The sequence below is a fragment of the Budorcas taxicolor genome, chromosome 10 (assembly GCF_023091745.1).
Source record: "Budorcas taxicolor isolate Tak-1 chromosome 10, Takin1.1, whole genome shotgun sequence".
Classification (NCBI taxonomy): Eukaryota; Metazoa; Chordata; class Mammalia; order Artiodactyla; family Bovidae; genus Budorcas; species Budorcas taxicolor.
In genome coordinates, this window is record NC_068919.1 from 16,440,969 (window position 1) to 16,467,635 (window position 26,667).

The 26,667-nt window shown below is 51.2% G+C and overlaps 1 protein-coding gene across 1 annotated transcript in view; it reads left to right on the top strand.

Annotated features, from left to right (window-relative positions):
* The window catches only part of PAQR5 (progestin and adipoQ receptor family member 5), a 46,819-nt gene extending 26,219 nt beyond the window's left edge, over positions 1-20,600 (top strand). The window contains exons 2-7 of the mRNA XM_052646867.1: positions 2,213-2,340; positions 5,487-5,692; positions 7,934-8,060; positions 14,642-14,738; positions 16,905-17,046; positions 20,359-20,600. Of these exons, the coding sequence (XP_052502827.1) occupies positions 2,213-2,340; positions 5,487-5,692; positions 7,934-8,060; positions 14,642-14,738; positions 16,905-17,046; positions 20,359-20,600 (942 nt within the window). The remainder of the gene's footprint in view (positions 1-2,212; positions 2,341-5,486; positions 5,693-7,933; positions 8,061-14,641; positions 14,739-16,904; positions 17,047-20,358) is intronic.
* Positions 20,601-26,667: the final 6,067 nt, after the last annotated feature.

The following is a 26,667-nucleotide window of genomic DNA, read 5'->3' on the forward strand; positions in this document are numbered from 1 at the left end:
TTGCAAATGAGTCAATTCTTCACATCAGGTGGCTAAAGTATTGGAGTTTCAGCTTCACCATCAGTCCTTCCAGTGAGCATCCAGGACTGATTTCCTTTAGGATGGGCTAGTTGGATCTCCTTGCAGTCCAAGGGACTCTCAAGAGTCTTCTCCAACATCACAGTTCAAAAGCATCAATTCTTCAGTGCTCAGCTTTCTTTATAGTCCTACTCTCACATCCATATATGACCGCTGGAAAAACCATAGCCTTGATTAGACGGACCTTTGTTGGCAAAGTAATGTCTCTGCTTTTTAATATGCTGTCTAGGTTGGTCATATAATTGATTTACATTACATAAATTTAAATGTAAAATTTACGATTACTAATATTGTCATTATTATTTGTCTCAATCTACTCATTTTTATTTACTTTTCAAAGATTATAGCAACATTCAGCTAAATCAGTGGTTCTTAACTAGGGGAGGTTTTGCCCCAGGGGACATGGCAACCTTGGGAGACATTTTTGGTTGTCACAGTTCGGAAGAGGGGCATGGTGGGTGCTACTGGCATCTCGTAGGGAGAGGCCACAGATACTACTGACAATGCATAGGACAGCTCCCCCAGCAACAAAGAACTGGCCCTACATGTCAGCATTGTCAAAACTGAGAAACCCTGGTCCGTTAAGGCAAATCCTGCTACTCCAACAAATGAAGTTCTTTCCTTTTCCGTGTTCCTCCCAGCCGCCACCCCACCATGTGTGCTTAAATTTCCATAGTTCTTAGCACCATGGCAGGCCTACAGTTGACATTCCACTTTTGCTTCACTTAATGTTACATCCTGAGCTTTTGTTCCTCATGCCTCATCATCTCCACAATTACTGTTTTTTTTTAAAAAAAAAAATTAATTTATTTACTTATTTGGGGCTTCATCAGGTCTCAGTTGCGGCACACAAGCTTCTTTTGAGTCATGGCGCTAGCTCCAGAGCAATGGGCTCTGTAGTTACAGAACATGGGCTTAGTTGCACCGCAGCGTATGGTGGTAAAGAACCCACCTGCCAATGCAGGAGACATAAGACATGCAGGTTCGATCCCTAGCTCAGGAATGTCCTCTGGAGGAGAGCTTGGTAACCCACTCCAGTATTCTTGCCTGGAGAATCCCATGGACAGAGGATCTTGGTGGGCTACGGTTTGTAGGGTCACATAGAGCCAGACATGACTGAAGCAACTTTACACGCATGTGGGATCTTAGTTCCCTGACCAGGAAGCGAACCCATATCCCCTGCATTGGAAGACGGATTGTTAACTGCTAGACTTCCAGGGTTTCCCTGGTGGCTTAGAGGTTAAAAGCACCTGCCTGTAATACAGGAGACCTTGGTTCAATCCCCAGGTCAGGAAGATCTCCTGGAGGAGGAAATGGCAACCCACTCCAGTATTCTTGCCTGGAGAATCCCATGGGTGGAGGAGCCTGGTGGGCTACAGTCCACAGGGTCACAGAGAGTTGGACACGACTGAGCAACTTCACTTTCAGACTTCCAGGGAGGACCCCACAATTACCATTTTAAATGGCTGTAATGCAGTCCTCCAAGCAGGTTGACACCTTGTATTTTATCTGACCAGTCCAAGTTTCTCATCCAGGATGAGGTGGTTGCCTAGAGCCTTGCCAGGTGGGCTGCCTGAGGTGGGGGGTGTTTGTGTGGGCCTTCTCCTCCACCTGCAGACCAGGCTGATGCCATCATAGTCTTCATCAAAAGGCCTTTGTGAAGCGCTCTGGTGAATATACCCTGGGCCCCGGGGGGATCTCCTGCAGAGATCATCCCACCAGCCCCTGACATGCAGGGCTTGTCGGCTCGGACAGGCAGCATATATGTCAACCATCCAAAGACCGGGCTGTAGGCCCCAGGCAGAGGGTGCAAAACCAGATTCTTAAGCAACATTCATGACAGAAGTAAGTGCCTCTGGGAATGGACAGACAGGCTGGATTCCCAGAGGAAGTCGGGGCCTTGAATCTGCTCCTCCAGCCAACTGCAGGCTCCTGGGAGGACACAAGATTTTAGAAACCATGGGGAGGAAGCGGGAAGCAGCTTGACAGATCAAGGACCTGGGGTCAGGCGTTCCAGGCTCCAGTGGACAAGCGCACAGCCTGGGAGAAAGGTGGATGCTGCCAGGGACGTTCCCCTGAGACCTTCCGGCTGCCCTCCTGTGTAACCTCAGCGTCGCTTTCTCCTCCCCCGCAGGTGTTCCACGAGCAGGGCATCCTCTTCGGCTACCGACATCCACAGAGTTCCGCCACTGCCTGCCTCCTCAGCCTTTTTCAAATGACCAATGAGACCCTCAACATCTGGACGCACTTGCTGCCCTTCTGGTACCTCCCGGCCCCCTTGTCCAGCCGTCTCATGCAGAGCCTGGGAACTGGGGCTTCATTAAACATAGCTGGGGTGGGGCAAGCTGAGGTTCCGTGCTGGAATGTGGGGGACTCCCCCCGTGGTGCGTGAGTGTGGAGCCAGAGGGCATGGGTGAGCTCTAGAGCATGGATTGCCGTAGAATCTGAGGGGCTCCTACAGCTCCCCAGTCTTTCCCCGCTCCCTGCTTCAGGGCCTGATTTGAGAGCATTGTCTTATTCAGCCTTGGAGGCTGTCTGGGTCTTCTAGAAGCCCTTGGCTGACGCTCCCTAGCTTGAACAAGCCACCTCTCTGGGCTTTGCATGTTCCCATCTGCAGAGCAGGAGCAATAGGCAGCACTTTTTCCAGGGCTGCCCCGAGGATTATCAGAGGAGACGTGGGAAGAGGCATCGGGCACAGAGCTGTGGATGCTCATAGTCATTCTGGGGCCGCGGCCGCTGTGAGGCACTTGGTCAGGCGGCACTTTGGCAGAGCCAGCCGAGAGGATGAGCGCTCTGGCAAGCGCTTGCGCACAGATGGGAACTGCCAGGCAGCGGAGCGGGACCTGGTTTAGAAAGATGGGGGCCAAAGACTAGCTTCGCACACCCGGTGCCTGGGCATAGCGAGTGGCGGGTAGAGATGGGATCATAGTATGTGAGAGCTGGAAGGACCTCGGAGGTCACACAGGCCACCAGTCCCCTCACACCGCCACCAGCTGACGCAGATGCGGCCCAGAGAAGGGCGTGGCTTGCTTATATCTCATGGCAAGTTATAGCCTGTTCCAGAAACAGGCTAGTTTCTGGACTCCCCCTTCTGATTGTGTGGAGAACCAGAGAGCAGGAAGGACCCCAGGGTGTGCTGCAGGTGGGGAAGGGCCCGAGGAAGGAGGCCTGCCCAGCCAGCAGTCAGACCGGGGCCAAAATGCGCAGAAGGCTGCTTGAGCCAGATGCATCAAGGGCAGAGAAGAGGGAGCTCAGGCTTGCTGTGGGGTGGGACCACCTGCAAAGAAGCCCTAGGGCCTGCAGCCTGGCTAGAGAGGCAGCAAGGTCTGTTCGAGGGGGCTCTTTGTCATTTTAAATTTAGTAAAGGCAATGGCACCCCACTCCAATATTCTTGCCTGGAAAATCCTATGGACGGAGGAGCCTGGTGGGCTGCAGTCCATGAGGTCGCTAAGAGTTGGACACAACTGAGTGACTTCACTTTCACTTTTCACTTTCATGCATTGGAGAAGAAAATGGCAGCCCACTCCAGTGTTCTTGCATGGAGAATCCCAGGGACGGGGGAGTCTGGTGGGCTGCCATCTATGGGGTCACATGGAGTTGGACACGACTGAAGTGACTTAGCAGCAGCAGCAGCAGCAGCAAACTTACATAAGGGCTTCCTGGAGGCTCAGTGGTAAAATCTGCTTGCCCAATGTAGGAAGCACTATTTCGATCCCTGGGTCGGGAAGATCCCCTGGGATAGGAAATGGCAACCCACTCCAGGATTCTTGCCTGAGAAATCCCATCATGGACAAAGGAGCCTGGCGGGCTACAGTCCATAGGGTCACACAGAGTCGGACATGACTGAAGTGACTAAACAACAACAAAATTTAAGTAAAAAGTCTAAATGCTAATACGTTGTAGCACTGCAGAAGGGAAGAGAGCTGGTGTCTTCTCGCGGCCCCTGTTGCCCTCTCTGGAGTGGCTGGGGTGACCTGCTGCTTGTAATCCTCCCGGGACGCTTTTCTACAGACTGGAGCATCTGTGACGAGTGGGTGCGCCCAGCGCCTGCTTCTCTCCTCCCTCTGCTCCCCTGTTGCTTCTGCCTCGAGGTCTCTGTCTGACCCCCACGCAAGCCTCTCCGGCTTTTGTACAGCTGTGCGGTGTTCCATTTCCTGGATAAACCAGAGGTGACTTCAGGGCTGTTTTGAAGTTTGTGTCACTATGAAGGACCAGCCTGACCGTCCCTGTGGGTGGGGCCTGCGTTGCTGTACGCACGTGCCTTCGTAGCCCCTCCACAGCTGAGCCACGCTGGCCGGAGCACCCCCACAGGGCCTGGCCCCCCTGCACTGCCAGGTCCCTGAGACCACAACGCGGAGCAGCAGGAAGGGCTTGGGGAGCAGGAGAAAGATGCCCCAGGGCAGTAGCACTCGGGGAGAATCCCGACCTGGTAAAAGGATACGTTCTGAAGGACAGCAGAGGGAACGGCTCACGAGTGTGGACACAGATCACAAGTGTAGCCAGAGGATTGAGCGATGCTCCCGCCATTCCCCCGTGAGAAGCTTTTAGTCCCTTCCCTGGGGGAGTTCATGGGAAAGGAGCCTGACTCTCTAGGAGTGGTACGTGGAAGTGAACAGCTTCTGCAGGGAAGACCCCCTCACCTGGGTTATGGGTTGGGCAGATCTGATGTGGATCTGTGCTGTGTTTCTGTAAGAGACGAATCTGGAGGTCTAGGCTTGGCTGAGACTGAGCCTTGGGACCAGGCCCCTCAGTGAAAGAGATGGTTATATTAGTGGAAGAGTAGCATGGAAGAAGGAGGAGAAAATAGTCCCGTTGCCTTCTCGGCTTTCCAGACAGAGGGGTTGTTTCTCTTTGAGGGGTCTTCCACAAGGGGAGCCTGACCAACCATGGAGAGAATGGCAAGGCCAAAGCTGGATCCTACGAGGAATCGTTGAATTCCCTGAGGTTCTTTAATGTGAAATTCAGAGACATGGGGCGGGATTGTGAAGACAGCTGTGAGATGCTTGATGGGTTTGTTGTCTGTGGTGCTGATGGGCAGAACTAGGACTGATTCCAGGGAGAGAGATGCCAGCTCAGTGAAACTTCTAAACACTCAGAACTGTCTTGGGAGGTGGTGAGCTCCCTGTCCCTGGAAGCATGCAAACCAAAAGTGGAGAGTCACCTGGGCAAGAAGCTGTTAAGAGGGATCTGCCACCACATGCCGAGTATGTGGACTGGACCGTTGCCCTTCCTGTATATGTCCAAACAATAAAGGACCCCACTCACTCTTCCTTGCTCCTGGCATGTCAGCAAAGTGAGACCACGTAGGGGCTGGCCATCCCAGGGGAAGGGAAGGCAGGCGACGGTCAGGGGAGGACTGTAAGAGGAGCCGACACCCCGAAGGTTGAGGGTGTACCCCTGTGTTCCAGGTTCTTCTCGTGGAGGTTTGTGAGCACCCTGCAAGTGACGGACATCCTGCATGACAGCTACTCCTGGCCTCTGCTCGTGTACATGGGCGCCAGCTGCTTGTTCCCCCTGGCGTCCAGCTGCGCACACACCTTCAGCTCCATGTCCAGGAACGCCCGCCACATCTGCTACTTCCTGGACTACGGCGCCGTCAACCTCTTCAGCCTGGGTACGTGAGGCCCTGCTCTCGCCTTCCGTCCCTGTGACCGAGCCACCTGCCCCTTGCCCTGGGAGCTGGGGTCGCCGCGAGGCTCTGGTGCACTTGCAGAAGGGTCGCCCCTGCCCAGGTGCCTGATGAGGGTTTTAAAAGAAACGTGTCCAGATGTGCTGGCGAATACGGAACAACCAGCTCCCTGGGGACAGAAGTCCCAGTCTGTGGTGATGGCAGATAGCTATGGTATATGTACTCCCGCCGTGGTGGGCTTCCAGCCACCCACCCTGCCAGCAGGGCCCTGAGCTGTGGAGTATCATCATACCCATGCTCGAGGTGAGCACAGCAGAGGTGAGTTACCCAGATCATGTGGCTTGTAAATGGCAGAGCCAGGGCCTGGGAGCCTCAGGGCCCCTGCCTGTGGCTTCCTCAAGTCCCCGGGCCTGGGCCCACCTCCTTGGAGCTCCTTCAGTGATTCCCTCATTCCCGCTCCGCACTGGGAACAGCTCCCTAGGGACAGTTCGCGCAGCTTCCTCGTCCGGTTTTCCAGTCCGTAGCTGAGAGTCTGACTTGGGGTGTTCAGTAAAGCTGAGAGGAAGGTCTAGTCGGCCGAGAGCGGCTGGGGGTCCGCCTGGGACTCCCTTGGCAGCCGCCTCTCCTCCTCCGTGACCCTGCTGGGAACCCCCAATCCCTGGGGGGTGGCGTTTGCTCAGCTTCCTCCCTGGTGTCCAGCTCTTCCCCTCCCGCTCAGCCCTCCTGTGCACGCGTGCTTTTACTAGGCTCTGGCCATTTTAACCCCTGCTTAAAATCCCTTGGGGGCCCCCATTGCCTGAAAGGGGATGTTCACCTTCGTTGGTCTGGCATCCGATGCTGTGTCCTGCTCCTGTTCCCTGGAGAGCCCCCTCTGCCCTCACGCACCTGTCGGAACCTCCAAAGGGCCAGCGCCTTTGCTGCGCCCACCCATCCTCATCACCCGCCTCACCCTGGAGCCTGGAGGCTCTCGTCAGTTCTGCTTCCCACTGCAGCTCCGGCAGGCGCTGGGGCTCGCTCGCTCTCCTGTCACCCATGGAACTTGGCCCCAGTCAGTATACACAGACCACGTGCCTCCTGGGCCACGTGGGAGCCTTCCCACGGTATCAGGCTGAGAGAAGGGTCTGTCTGTTCTCCTGGGGGCAGTTCCCAGCTGGAATCATGCAGCAGCCTGCAGCAGTGGGGGCGCTGTCCCGGGACGTGGCCATCCTTGGCCCTTTCTGCCTGTGGGACCCTAGGCACATCCCTCAGCTTCCCTAGATTTCAGCAGTCAAGTAGGATCAAAGGCAGAGGCTGAGCTTGTGTGGTTTGAGGCCTGCTTTAGCTTTGAACTCGGATTCCAAGTTCTCTTTATCTTTGGATAACAGGTGACCTTAGCCCTGACCTTAGGCCCTAAGCTGACAGATCTGTGCCTGCCTCTCCCAGAGGGACCTCGGCCTGGAGAGGCCCTCTGGTCCAGGCCCCTGGACACACCTGCCCCCTTTGAAAAGGACAATGCTAGTCCCTGTTGTTTCAAATAAAAGCTGCAGCAGGCAGGTGTCTAAAAGGTCCTTCGGTAATCCTTCTCTCACAAACTCCAAAACCTAAAACCACGCAAAAAGCCAAGGCTAGCATCTCATGCTCGGCCTCTTAGCTGGCCTGTCCCTCGGCCACCCAATGTGGCAGCCCTCCCCTCAGCAAGGGCTCTCCCTCCCCGGACTTTCTCCCCCGCACCGTTGATTATTCCACAAGGAACACTCGTATCATCATCTCAGGGCAAAGATAAGCACACTGGGGGTCATCGTGGACCACAGCATGTGGTTAAAAGCAGGGACTGGTGCTGCACTGCCTGTGTGTGAAGCTTGGCTTTGCTGCTTCCTAGCTGTGTGTCCCTGGGAGGGTTACCAAACGTCTCTGTGCCTGCATTTCCTCATCTGTAAAATGAGGATCAGTGTAGGACTGATGTCCAAGGGTGGCTGTAAAGATTATGTGAGTTAATACCTGTCAAGCCCTTGGAGCAGCACTGGGCTCCCAGAATAATTCTCAGGGCGGGATCTGGGTGGGCAGAGAAGAGAGACGGGGACATACAGGCTGGGAAGGATGATGGTATAGTGAGGGTGGGGTGCAGGACTGCTCATGGTCTGTGGAGATTATGGGGCTCAGCCAGATGCAGGGTGGGGTGGTCTTCCCAGGAAGTCCAGACAGTGCTGAGTCCTGGCTTCTTGCCCAAGGCTGGTTTTGCTCCTCCAGGCTGTGCCATCGCCTACTCTGCCTATGTTTTCCCGGACACGCTGGTGAGCACCACCTTCCATGACTACTACCTGACCCTGGCTGTGCTGAACACCATCATTAGCATCTGGCTCTCCTGCTACTCCAGGTACCCGGCTGCTCTGCCACGGATGGGATGGGGCGAGGGGACGGGTGGTGGTGGAGCACGCGGCTCCCTGGACTGTCAGAGGGGGACGGGGGAGAGGTGCTTGGGAGCCTGGGGCTCAGTTCTGGATGGACTTCCAGTGGCCAGGCGGGACCAGCTTCACAAGCACACAACCTGCACAAGTGCTCAGGGCCCCATGATCAAGAGGGCTTCAAACTTGTCTAATGCCCTGCTGTTGTTGTTTTGAAATACTTGATGATTTTTGAACAAGGGGGGTCCCGTACTCTGCCCTGCAAATGATATAGCTGGTCCTGTTGCTGAACAAGTCACTTACCCTCCTTGAACCTCAGTTTGCTTATCTATAAAATGGGGTCAAGGGAGTTCCCTGGCAGTTCAGGGGCTAAAACATGGCCCTTTCACTTCTTTGGACTGGGCTCAATTCCTGGTTGCAGAACTAAGATCCTACAAGCCATGTGGCTTTGGCCAAAAAGAAAAATAAAAATGGGGTCAACACAGCAACCCTGTGAGATGGGTGTAATATATCCAGAACATTTGGCACAAGCCTGGCCCAGAGGAGGCACTCCATAAACGGGTGGTCTGCTAATAGGAGCTGAGAGGGGCCTGCCTCTGGACACAGGCACACCTCAGAGATGCTGCAAAGAGATCAGCTTCACAGTAGGCAAGTCATTGAACTTTCTGGTCTCCCAGTGCACGTAAAAGTCTGCAATAGCATTATGTCTAAGGAAACGATGTACACATCTTAATTTTAAAATATGCTATTGATAAAAAAATGCTATCATCTGTCAACACAGGGTTACCACAAGCCTTCACTTTGCAAAAAGCCACAATAAAGCAAAGTACAGCAAGATATGCGTGTGTGTGGTGCACGACAGATGACGCTCAAACATCTGACACATCCCCAGGGGAAGCCTGATGGCCATGAGTCATGCCCAGCTCACTGGCTCTAATTCTTTTTTTTTTTTTTTCCTTTCACTCAAGGAAGCTCACTGAGGTGTGAGTACAACAGGCATTTTTTAGGATAACTACTCAGCTCTTGGTAAAAAAACAAACTACCCAAAATGACTTATGAAACCTCTCAAATGACAGTGTTGGGGTAACATTCCTGTGTAGATGGTGCCAGGTGCTGGGGTCCTTCCGTGGTGGGTTAGCAAGAGTGCCAAGGAAGGCTGGTGGTCCTGACCATCCATGCCCCCAGCCTGTGCCTCTCCTGAGCCATGGCCTTGTAGCATTCTTATTCTTGGCAGCCGTAGCTCTTCCCTCCCCAGGAGAAAACCGCAGGGCTCGGGGTGGCGAGGTATGCTTCTGCAACTTCCCCACAATGCTTTTGGCTCCAGCTTTCTTTGGGGGACATTGAGTTTTGTGGGACCCAGAGGTAGGCAGATTTTCCAAACTTGACAAGCTGCTTTTCTTTAAAAGTCAAAGAGTAGAGCCTTAAACAGCATTGAGAGTGCTTGCCCCAACTTGCCTTCCCCTCACCTGTCCAGAGGCAGGCGGGCAGTGTGGAGCTGCTTTCCATGGGGGTGAGTCTCGTTTGCAGGCTCAGTCTCAAGCCTGGGTGTTGTGTTGCTTCATCTCGCGGGCAGGCCTGGGGTGTGCGGCAGGGTAAACCCTCTCTGGGGGAATGTGGAGACGAGGGCGGCTCCGTCCTTGTCCTCATAGAGTGCCCCATGCAGTATGAGCAGCAGACTGCAGACCTCCAAAATGTCTAGACTGAGTCAACATTTCCTTTAAGGACCAGAGGAAAAAACTTTAAAAAAAAAATGTAGCATTACAGAATATAACATAAGCAAATAATGATAATACAAAACGACACACCTGCTTGGATAGCCAGGGTTCTGTGAAGCAGCCTGAGAATCGAGCATTGAGGAAGGTTGGAGAAGAGGGAAGGGCGTTTTGGACAGAGCTGAGGGCCTGAATAAGGGTGAGGGCCTGCCGAGGATGGGACGGCACTGGGAGACAGCAAGGAGCCTCAGAGTTGTGAGAGCCTGTGCAGCTGTCAGGGGAGGGGGATAGAGGCTGAAGAGCGATCCAGAGGTGGGGGATTGGAGGCTCCTCGTGTGTCCTACAGAGGACTGGCCTTGTGCTCAGGAAGGACAGTAAACTTCATAGAAGACAGTTCTGTGGACTCGGGTACTGTGTCCTGTGGGGCTCAGTGGGGGCTCGGGGAACAGGAAGGGAGAAAGAAGCAAACGCCACATGCCTGGAGCCGAGGATGGAGCGGGACGTCCCCCTGTGGGCCCGTCCAGCTTCCTTCGCGTCTCGTCCTCTGTCCTTCCCGTGTGCCGGCAGATCTCTGCTCTTACAAGACCTGTCCCCTTTGTTTTCATTCTCTGTCTTTGTCTTCGGTGTCTGAGGAGGAGGGCTCATGCGTGTGTGGGGAGAGACTTGGCCCTGACTAACTGCAGGGGAGGCAGTGGAGGCAGGTGAGGGCCGTCTGGAGGCCCAGCTTCACAGGCTTGCTGTGTGGCCTTGGGCCAATCATGGCCCTTAAGCAGGGGCCCCTGAGACGAAGTTCCCTGGGTTCCTTCTGTTTAGGCATCAATGATGCCGGCTTCAGTGCCTTTCCCAAGGTTTCTCTCCTTGCCTTCTCCCCTGCATCCCCCAGGCCCACCCCTGCCTCTCCCTCCTGCTGTATCAATCTGTGACATGGCTAGGAGTCGAAGAACCACCTCTTTTCCTGAGCACAAAAGGAGACCATAGAGCTCATGAGTTGTGCTTTAGTTATCCACATGCTTCCCAGAGTAGTGTGGTCTGAATGGCCTTTGTTCCCACATAATACATGTCCTTTAGGTAAATTCCACATAGAGAGCTGGGAGCTTCCCATGTGGCTCAGTGATAAAGAATCCACCTGCAATGCAGGAGATGTGGGTTTGATCCCTGGGTCAGGAAGATCCCCTGGAGAAGGAATGGCAGCCCACTCCAGTATTCTTGTCTGGAGAATCCGATGGACAGAGGGACCTGGCAGGCTACAGTCCACGGGGGCGCACAGAGTCGGAGACGACTTAGCAACTAAACAACAGTCATGGAATTTAGTTCAAAGGAACACGTTCCAGAAAACTGCCTTCTTGTTCTGTAGTGTTTATGGGGGAAATGACAGAACATATGACCTCTCTGTGGCTCTTGGAGCCAGGTGGGTGTGACAGAGACCCTGCTGGCTCATAGCTGCTGACCACCTGCCAGCCCAGGAAGCTTCGCCACTCGCTCAGGAGTGGTAGTTACACGTGTTTGCTGTGCATCACGAGTCACTGTGGGTACTTTTTCATTCATCCATCCAGAGCATCCAGCAGTTGGTTTTTTAGGCATATGCTCGCTCTGTGGAACACCGTGTGGTCAGTGCTGTGAGGGAGAGATGGGTTTTCATCCCTGGAGGAATGTGAGCTGCGCTGTGAGAGCCGTGCTTTGGCAGCGGTGCTGCGGGAAGAGGGTTTGGAGGTCAGAGCTGCAGACGGGAGGCTTAGCAGACGGTGGTTCCCAGACACAGCCAGAGGTCAGAGGGCTCAGCCAGATGACAGACTGCTGCTGGGGCCAAGGGTCAGCAGGTGGAAATGTCCACATTCCTGTTATGTCATCCACACAACAACAAAACAGTCATACTACCACGCCACCCCCACCCCCTCTGTGTGCACGCAGGCGCGCACACACATGCACCTCGGCAATAGAATAATGTTTCCAAAGGCTCACTTGTTTCAAGCATAGTTCTGGAATTCACTTGCACATCTCTCCAGCTTTGTTGCAACAGGATTTATCGGGTTTTAGAATAGACTGGTATTGTATCAGCGCTTTCTTGGTAGAGGCTTCTCCCGAAATCCAGTGTTTCCTGCCCACCTGGTTCTAGGCAGAGGAAGCCTGACTTCCTGACGCCCAGCCCCGAGGGACAGGCGTTGCCTTACCAGGCAAGGCTTTGGAGACTCGGGCGCGGTGTGCTTTGGAGAATGCCGTGGCTCCTTCCCCTCCCTCTGGCTGTGGCGACGCCCTGTGGCCTGATTTGGAATTGCACTGTGGTGATGGGAGGCCCACCGTCTTTGTGGCTGCTGGCGCTTCTGCCTCGTGTTCTCTGCTGCTCTCTTCTATTCTGCTTTTTCTCCTTTTTCCCTCTGTAGACTCGGCTTGGCAGCTGGAGAGGCTGGTTCGTTTGCCCTTGGGGAAGTACTTTATCAGGCCGGCCGCCATGTGTCAAGTCGCAGGAAATCCGTGTTTTGGGGGATGGCCCTCGCCAACCAGAGCCAGCTTCCTTCCTGTGTAAGTGGCCACAGAGAGAGCGTGCTTTAAGAGCAAGTCTCTTTGCACCCAGAGGTGATAGGCGGTGGCAGAGCATGGGGAGGGAGGGAGCAGGCGTGCGCGGTCGGGCAGGGCCGGCCAGCGTAGACAGAAGGCCCTACTAAAGGTGGGCTCTGACTCTTGAAGCAGTGCAAGTGTGTTCCGTTCGCCTCCTGGCACAGAGGGGTGTCCGTAAGAGCAGAGTCTGGGGAGTGGTCTGAGGCTTGCCCAAGGGGAGAGGGTGGGAAGCCAACCAGACGGCCTGGCTGTAAATCCTAGCTGTGCCTCTTATTAGCTGAGCTGATTTTAGGCAAATCACCCAGAACTTGTCTGTTCCCTCCTGTTCTATTTTCTGGTACCACGTGGCTACAAGATGGGGAGAGGGAGAGGATGGGTCCTACAACACACATTTTTTTTTAAATGCTGCTATTTCGTGAGTGTTACTCTGTGCTCTGCACAGCTGTAAGCTCCTAGTGAGCATCATTTGATTAAACCCTTGCAACAAGCCCGTAAGGGATTCTGTAGTCATCCCCGTGGTACACACGAGGATTCTGGGGCTCGGGAGGGTTACATCATGCCATGGATGAGATGGTCACAAAGGTCAGGGACGGAACCAGACTCAGGGTGTCCAAGACAAACACTGTTGCCAGATCGTGACCCTGTGCAGCCTCGCCTATCCCAGGGTTTGTGGTTTCCTCCAAGGCTGGGGTTCCGTTCTGGGGGATGATGAGTTGAAGTCCCTTATTTCTCCTCCTCCTCTTTGAGCTTCTCTTCCTTCTCTGCCCAGTGTCCCAGGGTCAGAAAAGAAGAAGGGACATGCCCATGGGCTTGAGTGCAGTTGAAGCTCATCTCTGGAGGTTATGGGGCTTCTCGGGGTCCATGGTGAACAGGGGTCCCCAGGCTGGGCTGCCGAGCAGATGTCCACATCCTCAGGCACACTTCTGAGCCGGATGCTGGGGATGGAGAGCTGAGCAGACCCAGCCCCACCCTGACAACCCTGGAGGCATATGAGGGTGTCTCTGCCGTATTCTATGCCAGAGGATGTGGGCACAGTGAGCCAGGTGACTGCACTGGCTCATAGAGGATGTGAAGATGCTGCTGGAAGAGATGGGCCTGGGCTGGGGGAACAGCAGACCCTGTTTGGTGGAGAAGGGGCAGGCGAGTGGGCTGGGACAGGGCACCTGGGGAACAGAGGTGAAGAGCAGACCCTACCCCCACCGGAGAGTGTGATGAGGGACAGAACTGTCAAGAAGGGCTGGAGGGCCCCAGTGCCCCCATCATCTTCCAGGCTTCCCCCTAACAGCCACCCTACAAGCCTCAACACCCTGGCTCTGCATATCACCTTTGCCGGGGGAGGCTCTGGCCTCACAGTCCTGTGGGTCGCAAGGGAGAACCCAGCCCCCACAGTACGATGTGGTTTTGAAGCAGGTACCTGCCCTGCCACCGGGCCCAGCCTGGGACTGTGAGCTCTCTCTTGCTCGAGCCCCAGCTCAGGGCTGTGGTTTAGTACAGAGCCTCTCCTTCAACTCCCTTGCCTGGTGTCTAGCCTGCAGTCTGTGCTCCCCACCGCCCCCGCTCCTCCCGCACCAACCCTCAGCTGTTGCCTGCTCCGCAGGCTCGGCCCGAGCCAGCTGAGGCCCCATGGTGTTCCATCCCAAAGGACCTGCCCGTCTTGGCGACTTCCGCACCGCTCATTTTAATGCTGGCTTCCTCTGTCTTTGAACGAGGGGCAGGTGGGGGTGGTGATGACAGAGGGAAGGAAGGACCATGCTTTCTCAGTTTCCCCAGCCCAGGATTCCTGTGTGTGTTATTAAATATTCCAGAAACCTCTTGTTGTTAAACACCTAATTGTACCCCGGGCTTTTGCATGGTAATCACCTGGCGACTCTGACTAGTTGAGCAACTCAACCTTCGCAGAGGTGCTGGCCCCAGGAGTGTGTTTGGACCCGCCCATGCCCCACAGTCTCCCTCTCCTGGTGGCTACTGGTCTGACTTCTCGAAGGCTCTGTGGCAGTTAGATAACTTGTCCCTCAAAGGTTTTTTGCTCCATGCCTCCTCCCTGATTTTGGATAGCATTGCTTCTTATGGTGCCAGGAGATGGTGCCTCTGAACTCTTTTCACATCTGAGATGGAGCTGGTGGGAGAGGTGGAGAGGGCTGGTGGGGAAGCTGCTGGCCGAGGGAGGAGTTTGTGTGCAAATGGTTGCTTTCTGTGGGTTACTCGGCCTTGGTTATTTTTAGTGTGTGTGTTATTGACTGAGACTCCTTTTCATTCTCATTTCTCCCCCGTTTCCTTTCCTGATTTAGGTTTTTTGAGATACAGAAGCCCGGGCTCTGTAAGATGCTTCGTGTCCTGGCCTTTGCTTTTCCCTACACCTGGGACTCCCTTCCCATCTTATTCAGGGTAAGGGCCCTGCTCTGACCCCTCTCTGTCTGTTGGCAACACCAGGGAATCGATTGTGTCCTGAGCTCTGGGGGTCAGACGCTGTCCTGGTTGTGAGGGCAGAGCCGCACGGGCCCCCTTAATGGCACCCGCAGGCCAGTTAGGCGGCACACACAGAGGCCCTGATGGGCATGGGCAGCCACCACCCACCACGGGCAACTAGGTAGGTGGCACCCGGAGATGCATCAGTGGCCAGTGCTACCCACGGGCTCAGGAGCAATCTTGGAGGGCTGGGCAGGGGAGGCAGCCTGGGGTTTAGTAGAGTGAGCAGGAGAGTGGGCTCTGGAGGCAAAATCTCTAATATTCACTCACTGCAAGACTTCGGGCAAGTTTTCTACCATCTCTGTGTCTTGATTTCCCTCATCTGTAAAATGGCCTGGTAATAACACCTCCTTGTGTCAGGCTATGGGGAGGATTACATGAGATAATGTGTACAGTGCTAGCTGGTGGTGAGAGTCCCATAAATGCATTATTATGTATTATCATCAATTAACATAGGCGTAGTAGGGAAGGAAAGCGTATGACTGAAGGTCTTAAAGGATAGATGGTGAACACAAAGCAAGAGGGAATAGGAGGGAAGACAAGAAGAGGGAAAGTCCACGCACTCTCAGATGGCCATACGTTCAAATCCCAGTCCCGCTGCTCACTGGCTGTGTGACATTAGGCAATGAACAAAACCTCTCTGAGCCTCAGTTTCCTTATCTTTAAATGAGGCTGACATCCCCTCCTTCACAGGGGGGTAGAGGAGGAGTCATCAAATAAACAGACCTGAGGGGCTCAGCAGTTCCAGGCCCAGGCCCCGTGGGTGGAGGCAGGTAAGAATCTGGTGCAGGAGGCCAAGATGGCAGCGCCCAGGGCAGAAGGGGAGGGGTCAAGCTGGCTCCACCAGCTGAGACACTGAGCCTGTGCTCCATGCTCAGCCTGCGTGGGTCTGGGGAGACCCAGAAGCGGGGATGCAGCCCACTCCGTTGAATCCTCCCTGGAGGACACAGACCACACCCAGGAAACCAGCTCAGAGAGAACAAGCCAGCCCCACAGGCCACCCCTGCAGACAGCACAGCTTCTTGTCAGGATGAGTGCTGGATGCTCCTGGCACTCGGCCGCATCAGACTCTGGGCAGTAGGGGAGGAGGGGTCTTACCCTGTACGGTGCTGTGGCTGAGCACTCAGGCTCTGCAAATCAGCCTGACTTCTCTACTAATTAGTGGTTGGCACATCACTTTCCAGCCCAGTACTCTCATCTGCAAAGTGGGGGAAGTGGAGTCTGCCGTGTGGTCATTGTTGAGGCTCCGATGAAGTGGTGCACACAGAAGGCCTGGCCTGGTGCCCTCGGTAGGTGGTGGCTGCCGCTATTTTTAACAGTCGTACAAAAACCATTACCAAACTCCAAACCAGGATAATGTCCGTAATTAATAGCTTTTGATGACTCAGAAGGCCTTCCAGGAATTCCTAGGCCTTAAAGCCTTAATTAAGAGCATCAGTTCAAGGGATGTGCTGGTTAAAAGTGGGTTCAAGTGTGAATGGGCCATTTTTTAACTATACTTATATTTTAGCCCCAGGGGTGGGGCTGGGGCAGAATAGTGATAAATCTAGCAGAATTTTTTTTTCCTTTCCTTTTCTCTTCACTTCTGTTGTTTTCCTTTCCTTCCTTCCTTTCTTCATTTTTTTTTTTTTTTTTTGTAACTAAATAACCCAAAGGCTCTCATGAGCATGTAGGGGGTTAAAATACAGTTACCTTAGGTCTCTGTCAATCAGACTCAGAACAGGAAGCCTGCTCACACAGGCCCTGTGAGGTCCCTTTCCAAGCACAGACCCCAGGAGGGAACGGCCTTGGCACATGGAGTCCACTCATGTGCGTGGGGAGGTCTGCAGACCTCCTCTCATGACCTGTGTTTCTCTCCTCTTTAAGCTTTTCATTTTACGTTGGAGTAGAGTTGATTGACAATGTTGTGTTTGTTTCAGGTGTACAGGAAAGTGATTCAGTGATACATAAACAGCTATCTGTCCTTTTTCAAATTCTTTTCCCATTTCGGTTTTTACAGTATGTTGAGCAGAGTTCCCTGCAGTACACAGCAGGTCCTTGTAGGTTATCCATTTTAAGGCTTGGCATTTCTTTAAATACTTGCAGGTATTCCTGTTCGCCGGGGAAAGTGCGGAGAATGAAGCCACCTTGTACCACCAGAAGCACGTGGCCGTGACCCTCCTGGCCTCTTTCTTCTACTCTGCGCATCTGCCAGAGCGCCTGGCCCCTGGACGCTTCGACTACATCGGTGAGCACGTGGTGGCCCCACTGCCCAGGGGCCGTTCCCATCCCTGACCGCAGCGCTGTAGTTGCCAAGGGGAGGCGGGGGCAGGGCAAGAAGCAAATCCTCAGGAAGTTCTCCAGGCCCAGGCCAAGGTGAGTGAGATTGTCAGGTGACAGAGGCCAGGAGGTACACAGACCGTGGATGCCCAGGGAGGGTGGTGGAGGGTGGAGAGAAGTGGGTCTAGGAGTCTAAAGGATTTCTGGCGGGTATGGGGACAGGAGAGTCCCATTATTACCTTGAATGTGAAATCCCATTATTAAGTGACCATGGAAGGCAGCTATAAAGAGGAAGAGGAAAGACAGGGTACAGAAGACTCTGAGGGTACCAGCCGGCGGGGGGCAGTGCCAAGGAGAGGAAAGAGTGTCTCATTCAGGTGGGTGTGATGGTGCCAGGAATCGTGGTAGAGCAGGGGTTCCCAGACTCAGCAGTTCCCAGTCTGGACGAGTAGTCTCAGCCTCACCTGGGAACGTGCGGATCTCAGCCCCCACCCCCGAGACATCCCGTGGGGTGGGCCCAGCACTCTCAGAAGCCCAGTGATTCTCCAGGTGAGCCTGCACGTGCTCAAGCCAGAGAAGCCATGTGGTGAAGAGGAGGCGTCAGAGCTACAGGGGTTTATACCTGCTGGCAGAGTTCTTCTCCTCTGTCGAGGGACGAGGGAAGTGCTGTGGAACGTGTCTCCTCCACCCTGGCTCTGGGACTGGCTGGAGGAGGCAGCCTTGGGCCACTTCTGATGAGGCTGAGGGGTCCTGGGACGGGAGCTCCTTGGATAAGGAGAGCTCCGTGGACATATAGGTCCTCATCCCCAGGTGGCGAGCAGGAACCTCGGTTCTCCCCAGGCCCATTTTGTCCATGAGTTTCCATCTTCTACCCAAGAAATGTGGCCACATTTTGCTTTGACAAGAGTTTCATCTCCTTTATTCCTTCTCCTCTGCCAGAAGGGATCACAATGAGCAAAATGGTTAGAGGGCAGATTTCAAACAAGGAGGGAGATGAGAGGGCCAGGGGATTGGAACCTGCCCGAGGAGCCTGCCCAGCATGTCCACCTCCCTAGCTCCAGCCCAGCTGGAGGAAATAGAGCTGATCATGTACAAAGTCTGGGGTCAGCAGGAAAAACATAAACAGACACTGGGCCTTATTTTGCCAACTCTGGCTTCTTAATAACATTTTATTTACTTACCTCTATCCTGTCCTTTTGGGCCTAGAGCAGAAACATACTCCAGTGGGGGGACATGGCAGAGATGGCAGATAACGACAACATCTTAAACAAGGGCTTTGGAAAGATCTGTGTCCTTAAGTAACAGAGTCAGCCAGATTTTGAGCTTCCTCTCCAGTGCCCACAGGAAGCTCCTCCCTATTCCTGCCAGACGGGTTGTTGACATCACTTTTCCCGCTGCAGGCACATTTCACATCTGTCCAGTGCTCCTGGCTCTTCCATCTGTTTGTCTCCTGCCCTGACGGAGACAGGTGTGTGCCTCAGTTGGTGAGCGCAGCTGGTCACTTCCTACTGCTTGGCCCTGTGTCCTTGGAGAGTACGGTTCTCAGCTGGATAAGGAAACACTTCTGCCACAAAGCACACAGATCTGGAAGTTGTACACAGCCCAGTAGTATGGCTTGAGTGAGGCAGGGTGGCCCCTCCAGGCACAGTATCTCCCTGGGGGATGCAGGCTGGGGTGCTGGCAGCTCCTTGCCCTAAGGAAGTCGTTGGCCTCTCATCCAACTTGCCTGCATCTTCATTCACGACCTGGCTCTGGCTCATTAGGGCAGATGGCCAGTCTGGTCCCTTCTGTGGACTCATTCATTGAATACTTACTATAGGATAAATCCTGGGGGTACAACACTGAATTCTTTTTTTTTTTTTTTTTTTTAACTGAAGGAGGGTCCTTATTTAACTCTTGTATTAGTCTGCCAGTGCTGCCATAACAAAGAACCACAGACTGCATGGCTGATACAAAAGAAGTTTATTTTCTCATAATCCAGAGGTTAGAAGCCCAAGATCAAGGGGATGGCAGGGTTGGTTTCTCCCAAGTCCTCTCTCCTTGGCTTGCCAGGGGCCATCTCCATTTCTTTTCACATGATTTCTCCTCTGTGTAGTGTACATCCTAATCTCCTCTTCTTATAAAGATACCAGAGCGGGTCCCATGCTAGTGACCTCGTTTTAACTTAGTTGTCTTTTAAAAACCCCATCTCCAAATATGGTCACGTTCTCAGGTACTGGGAGTTAAGACTTTCGACATGTGAATTTGGGAGGGGGAGATACAGTCAGCCCGTGAAACATGTAGGGTTCTCATCTCACTCCTGGTTTCTGTGGACTGTTCCCCCCAGGCAATCCCCAGCCCCAGGCAGTGGACTCCTTTTCTCACCAACTACCAAGTCAGCCACCCTCCACTGGACTCCCACCCTCTGGGGAGGCATACATGCTGACCGGGGGCCTGTGAGCTATCAGAGAGAAGGAGCCCCTCATTGTGCCTGGGATTAACCAGCAGTAGGGAGAGGAGCATCTCACAAGTGGTCAGCAGAAAATCTGGCTGGCTTCCCCTTTGGTGCTGAAGTCAGGATCAGAACTAACCAGTGACAGCTCTCAAGAGGTAAACTTTAGTAGAACTTTCTCATGTGAAAAGCGGGACTGGTGGATAAGTTGTTTAAATGGATTTGCTTTTCTCTGTTGGCCTTTTTATTTTTCTCATATGATATTAAAAAAACTTTAAAGTATATATCACACATGGGCTTCCCAGGTGGCGCTAGGGGTAAAGAATTCACCTGCCAATGCGGGAAACACAAGAGTCACACGTTTGATCCCTGAGTTGGGAAGATCCCCTGGAGGAAGGCATGGAAACCCACTCCATTATTCTTGCCTGGAAAAGTCCATGGACAGAGGAGCCTGGCAGACTGCAGTCCGTGGGGTTCACACCACTGAGCAACTGAGTGCACACACACGCACACGTTACATGTAACATAATACCCTAATTTCAAGCGTACAATCTTTTTTTTTTTAGCAAATTTACTACATTGTATAACTATCACCATATATGAGTTTTAGAACACTTTCATCACCCCCGTAAGATCCTTCCTGCCCACGTACTGTTAATCTCAGCTCCCACCCCCTACCCAAAACCACCACTCGTCTATTTTCTGTCTCTATGGATGTGCCTTTTCCGGACAGTGGGTGTCTTGTATCTAGCTTCTTTCACTCCACGTAGTGTTTTTAGCACACGAGCCATAGGATGTTCCCAGGAGGCCATTCCTCTTTTATTGCTGACTTTTGTGTGCTCACTTTAGGTCACAGCCACCAGCTGTTTCACGTGTGTGTGATCCTGGCCACACACATGCAGACGGAAGCCATCCTTCTGGACAAGACTCTGAGGAAGGAATGGCTGCTGACCCACGGCAGGCCCCTGTTGTTCGCCCAGATAGCCGGAGCCATGCTTCTGTGCCTCATCTTCAGCCTCAGCAACATAGTGTATTTCTCAGCTGCTCTGTATCGGATTCCCGAGCCGGAATTACATAAAAAGGAAACCTAATTCATACCATAAGCTTTTCGTACCAAATGTCAGCATTAAGCTACAACATCCTAACTACCATAAGCCAGTGGCATGGTCCCAGTTTACAGTGGCCTAAAATATTTAGAATGCTTGATATCTTGGCATTTTGGAGCGGGTTCAGGTCAATAAGGTATTTAACTGGGGACATTTCTCTAGATGTGCACTGGATTCTCTAAGTACGATTTTAAAAGGGGGACGTGGGTTCAAGTCAGTCCTCATTCATGCAAATCATTATTTCATTTAGCTTTTAATTTATTTAAAGTATGTTCTCCAATTCTGTTTAAACAGCTGGATTAGGCGTACCATCCTTGTAGCTTTACTATTAAATAGTTGGATTAAGCTTTACTACCCTTGAAGTATTACTCTTGGAAAATGGAACACGCTTCATCTGATGAGTTTCATGTAGCAAAGCCTTTCCTTCCACAGTGGAAGAAGATGAGCTGGGAAGGTCAGTCGGGGAACCTGAGAAAGCAGAAATTGAGTCTGTGGGAGCTGTGGGGACTGGGAAGGCATTCCAGAATGAAGAAACCTGGTTTGGGGAGGGGCCTTCTTCCTTTCCCCACCTAGTGAAGGATATGAATTGAAAGAGCGCCCTCTTTTCTCACAAGTCCATTCTGCTTCACCGTGCAAGGTTCCCATGCCATTATGGACTTGGATTTTGTTAAAAGTTCACAGCCTGTGGCTGGGTGTCATATGCTCTGTTTTGCTCTGTTTCCTTGTTGCCGGTTTGATGCTGTGAAGGATTACGCAGCACAGGTGAAGTGTGTTACCCAGAGGGCACTAACTGAATTAATCCCAATTGGTTGTACTCATCTATCACCTTTTAACCAATGACGTCACAATATTTGGGGAGGTTATACATTTAATGTTGCTTCAGCATTTCATATGTGCTTCAGAATTTAATGTTCGTGTGCAGAGGACACTAAAGACTTTGCCAAAGGAATGGAAACACTTGGTGAGCTTGTGATAAATGTAGATCCCCCAGGCGAATCAGGAGATGCTGCTTTATTAGTTTAAAGTGTTGGTTTCCTCCCGAAGGTCTGTGCTGGAACAAGTTCCCCAGGTGATTGTCAGGAGGGCCACGGGCCAAACTTGCAGAAATGCTGGTGTCACGAATTCCAGAATGCACAGGGCCTATCAGCTGTGTTTTGATTGGTCTAACTTTCAGCACCTCACCACCTAAGGCTGTGTCCTGTGCTTTCTACTCTGTGGAGTACTAAAACACTGAATATTTTCTCATCTGTTGCATTATTCATTAAAAGTTCAGTATTTCATGGTGTTTTCATAGAGTACAGAAATGCTGATGCAAAACAGTTTTTAACAGAGGCCCATCACTCCCCGACATGCACTTGCTAACGACTTTAAGGGGCCATCCATCGCAATGCAGGACCCTCTTCTGCTGACTCAGGAACACCCCAGTTTCTTAGAACACTGCCTCTGTGGTTAACTGGCCCAGACATTTGGAATGACCTTGTAAATAGCTCATCAGCTAATACTCTGAAGACAAGTAGCAATTTATATCAGATATTGAGTGGTCAACAAATATGATTTCATTAGTTTTATTGTCTCTTTACTTCCTCTGGGGAAGGTAGACTGATAAAATTATATAGGCTGGTAAATTTTTGGTACATTTATTCCAAGCTGCAGCACAAAATTTGTTATTTTGGCACAAGGTTGACACTATTACTGGAATTGTACTCCAGCAGGGGTTCTGGGCTTCCATTTCATCTTACTGTAACTTTAGTTTTATGGTGGACAGAGGTACGAAGTTTACGTACCCCATTTTAGTAATGCCAAAGGCATGAAGGTTTCTTAATTCTCTTGTTTATAGAAAGTAACATAAGGTTCTTCGTTTAGCTCAGAAGTAGTTGAAAGATCACAGGTGACTAATCTGAAGGACGTTTAGAATATTTAATCTTTGGTTACATTGCTTTTTCAGCATTGCTTAATGATGAAAATGAAATGTTAAATCAACAAATAAGGCCAAGTGTTTCATAATGTTTTTATACATTTGATAAACTTAGTCACATTCTATACTTTTGGACAGTGTTACAATTAAAGTTTATAACAGTTTGCAGTACACTGATTTGGCAGCTTCTAATGTTGAATGAGAATGTGTTCAAATATATTCATTATCATTAAGTACTATGAAGTCTAATGTGAATATAGTTTTGCTAAGCCATTCCAGAAATTAAAAAGATTGGCAGTGGGTCAGTTGAAAACCTCACTGGGAGGATGTCTTTTAATGTGTGTATGTATGCTCAGTTGTGTCCAACTCTTTGCAACCCCATGGACTGTAACCTGCCAGGCTCCTCTCCATGAAATTTTCCAGGCAAGAATACTGGAGTGGGTTGTCATTTCCTTCTCCAGGGGATCTTCCCAACCCAGGAAAGAACCCAGGTCTTTTGCGGCTCCTGCATTGGCAGGCGAGTTCTTTACTACTTAGCCACTTGGGAAGCCTTGTCTTTTAAAGTAGCAGTTCTCAATTTTTTTTTTAAACATCTCAGTACACTTTGGAGATATTCCATATTCCCACTGGTAGCAACTGCTCACCAAGGCCCTGTCTCCTAAGGGGAGAGGGGGAGCAGGCACATTCCTAAAGGAATGTATCTCTTCCCCCTCCCTGGGCTTGAGAAACACTACTCTAGAATTTACCAATCATTGTGATAAAACTCAGGTATGCTTGGATGAGGCCATTTAGTCACTTGCCTCTTCCTTCAGTCACAAATGGAGAGTTTCATTTTCCTTGCGCAGTCTTTGAAGAGGAACGCGCCTTCTTTCCTAAAGATGTGACTTGGTCAGACTTCCCTGGTGGTCCAGTGGTTGAGAATCCACTGCCAGTGTAGGGGACACAGTGTGATCTCTGGTCCAGGAAGACCCCACATGCCTCAGAGCAATCAAGCCTGTGCACAACCGCTGAGCCTGAGCTCTAAGAACCCAGGACTTGCAGCTGCTGAACCACTGAGCCTGAGTGCCCTGCGGCCCCTGCTCCACAATAAGGGAAGCCACTGCTGTGAGATGCCTGTGCATCGCATCTGGGGAGTAGCCTGCACACAGCCACAAAGATGCAGTGCAGCCCCAAATAAATAAAATGTATTTTTAAAAAAGACAAGAAGAGGCCCTTGTTGATTAGAATTAGAAGTGGGATGTTTAGAAGGCTTTTGAATGCAAAGTGATTTAGACACTTGGTCTGCAGCAATCTTTCTCAAAGTGTTTTTTGGAGAAGGAACTCAGTTCCCAGGAGATATTCTGAGGAAGGCAGGATGCTGTTCTGGAAAAGAATGCTTTTGTCAGATGCATCAGAGAAACCTTTCATTCCCATCTGCTTTGTCCTGAATTTGGTTTGGCCATGGTACCCTTTATATATGAAACAGCTCTTAACCCTGTATGTCAACATTTTGTAACATACTGTTGAATGCCAGCCTCTGATTTTTCAGTCGACAATCCATTATGAATGAAAAGGCTGAGACCTGTTTCCAGACTCACAGATGTTCTTCCAGCTTATACTAATGTCTGGTTTTCTTAAACTATGGTAGGAAAAATAAAATTTATTATAGTAAAGTTCTGTTTCTCCTTTGACTTAGTTATGTTTCACCTACTATGCTGAAAACATGTTCACTCATCATGAAAAATAGATTCCTGTATATGTATAGATTGTGAAATCATTCAGTGAATGTTTATTTAGTGCCAGGTATCTATAAAACAAACACTGTCCTCAGAGTTGGGAATATAGAAGTGAAGAAAACCAAAACTCTCCTTCCCTCATGGAGATGATACACTGGTCAGCCAGTAGGACAGGAGATAGAGATAAATTCAGATAATGGTAAGTGCTGGTGGCTTAGATGGTAAAGAATCTGCATCTGATGTGGGAGACCTGGGTTTGATCCCTGCGTTGGGAAGATCCCCTGGAGGAGGACATGGCAACCCACTCCAATATTGTTGCCTGGTGAATCCCCATGGACAGAGAAGCCTGGTGGGCTACAGTCCATGGGGCTGCGAGGGTCGACGGAATGACTAAGCACAGCACATCAAGAAAATAAGCCTGGGGACTCCCCTGGTGGTCCAATGAGCCAGACTCCACCCTTCCACTTGAGAGTCCCCTGAACTGCAAAGAGATCCAACCAGTCCATCCTACGGGATATCAGTCCTGGGTGTCATTGGAAGGACTGATGTTGAAGCTGAAACTCCAATATTTTGGCCACTTGATGTGAAGAATTGACTCATTTGAAAAGACCCTGATGCTGGGACAGATTGAGGGCAGGAAGAGTAGGGGGCAGCAGAGGATGAGATGGGTGGATGGCATCACTGACTCAATGGACATGAGTTTGGGTAAACTCTGGGAGTTGGTGATGGACAGGGAGGCCTGCTGTCCTGTGGTTCATGGGGTCACAAAGAGTCGGACATGACCGAGTGACTGAACTGAACTTCCACTGCAGGAGTTTGATCCCTGGTCCAGGGAACTAAGATCCTGCTCCCACTTGGTGTGGCCAAAAAAAAAAAAAAAGCAGCCTGGTGAGGGAATAGGAAGGGGTGGGGTGAGGCAGCTGAGATTGGATAGCCTCTGATAACCCGACATTTGAGGAGAAACGTAATGGAGCACTAGACCATTCAGGTATGACCGAAATTAAATCCTTTATGATTATACAGTGTAAGAGACGAATAGATTCAAGGGATTGGATCTGATAGAGTGCCTGAAGAACTATGGATGGAGGTTCCTAACATTGTAGAGGAGGCGGTGATCAAAACCATCCTCAAGAAGAAGAAATGCAAACAGGCACAATGGTTGTCTGAGGAGCCCTTACAAATCACTGAGAAAAGAGAAATGAAAGGCAAAGGAGAAAAGGAAAGATATATCCATCTGAATGCAGAGTTCCAAAGAATACCAAGCAGAGATATGAAAGCCTTCCTAAATGATCAAATAAATAGAGAAAACAATAGAATGTGAAAGACTAGAGCGCTCTGAGAAAATTGGATTTACTAAAGGAATATTTCCTGCAAAGATGGGCACATAAAGTATAGAAACAGTATGGACATAATGGAAGCACAGTTCAGTTCAGTCGCTCAGTCGTGTCCAACTCTTTGCGACCCCATGAACCACACCACACCAGGCCTCCCTGTCCATCACCAACTCCCGGAGTTCACCCAAACCCATGTCCGTCGAGTCGGTGATGCCATCCAGCCATCTCATCCTCTGTCATCCCCTTCTCCTCCTGCCTTCAATCTTTCCCAGCATCAGGGTCTTTTCAAATGAATCAGCTCTTTGCATCAGGTGGCCAAAGTATTGGAGTTTCAGCTTCAGCATCAGTCCTTCCAATGAACACCCAGAACCCATCTCCTTTAGAATGGACTGGTTGGATCTCCTTGCAGTCCAAGGGACTCTCAAGAGTCTTCTCCAACACCACAGTTCAAAAGCATCAATTCTTTGGCACTCAGCTTTCTTCACAGTCCAACTCTCACATCCATACATGACCACTGGAAAAATCATAGCCTTGACTAAACAGACATTTGTTGGCAAAGTAATGTCTCTGCTTTTCAATATGCTATCTAGGTTGGTCATAACTTTTCTTCCCAGGAGTAAGCGTCTATTAATTTCATGGCTGCAGTCACCATCTGCAGTGATTTTGGAGCCCCCCAAAATAAAGTCTGACACTGTTTCCACTGTTTCCCCATCTATTTCCCATGAAGTGATGGGACTGGATGCCATGATCTTAGTTTTCTGAATGTTGGCCTTTAAGCCAGCTTTTTCACTCTCCTCTTTCACTTTCACCAAGAGGCTTTTTAGTTCTTCTTCACTTTCTGCCATAAGGATGGTGTCATCTGCATATCTGAGGTTATTGATATTTCTCCCAGCAATCTTGATTCCAGCTCGTGCTTCTTCCTGCCCAGCGTTTCTCATGATGTACTCTGCATATAACTTAAATAAGCAGGGTGACAATATACAGCGTTGACGTACTCCTTTTCCTATTTGGAATCAGTCTGTTGCTCCACGTCCTAACAGATTTCTCAAGAGGCAGGTCAGGTGGTCTGGTATTCTCATCTCTTTCAA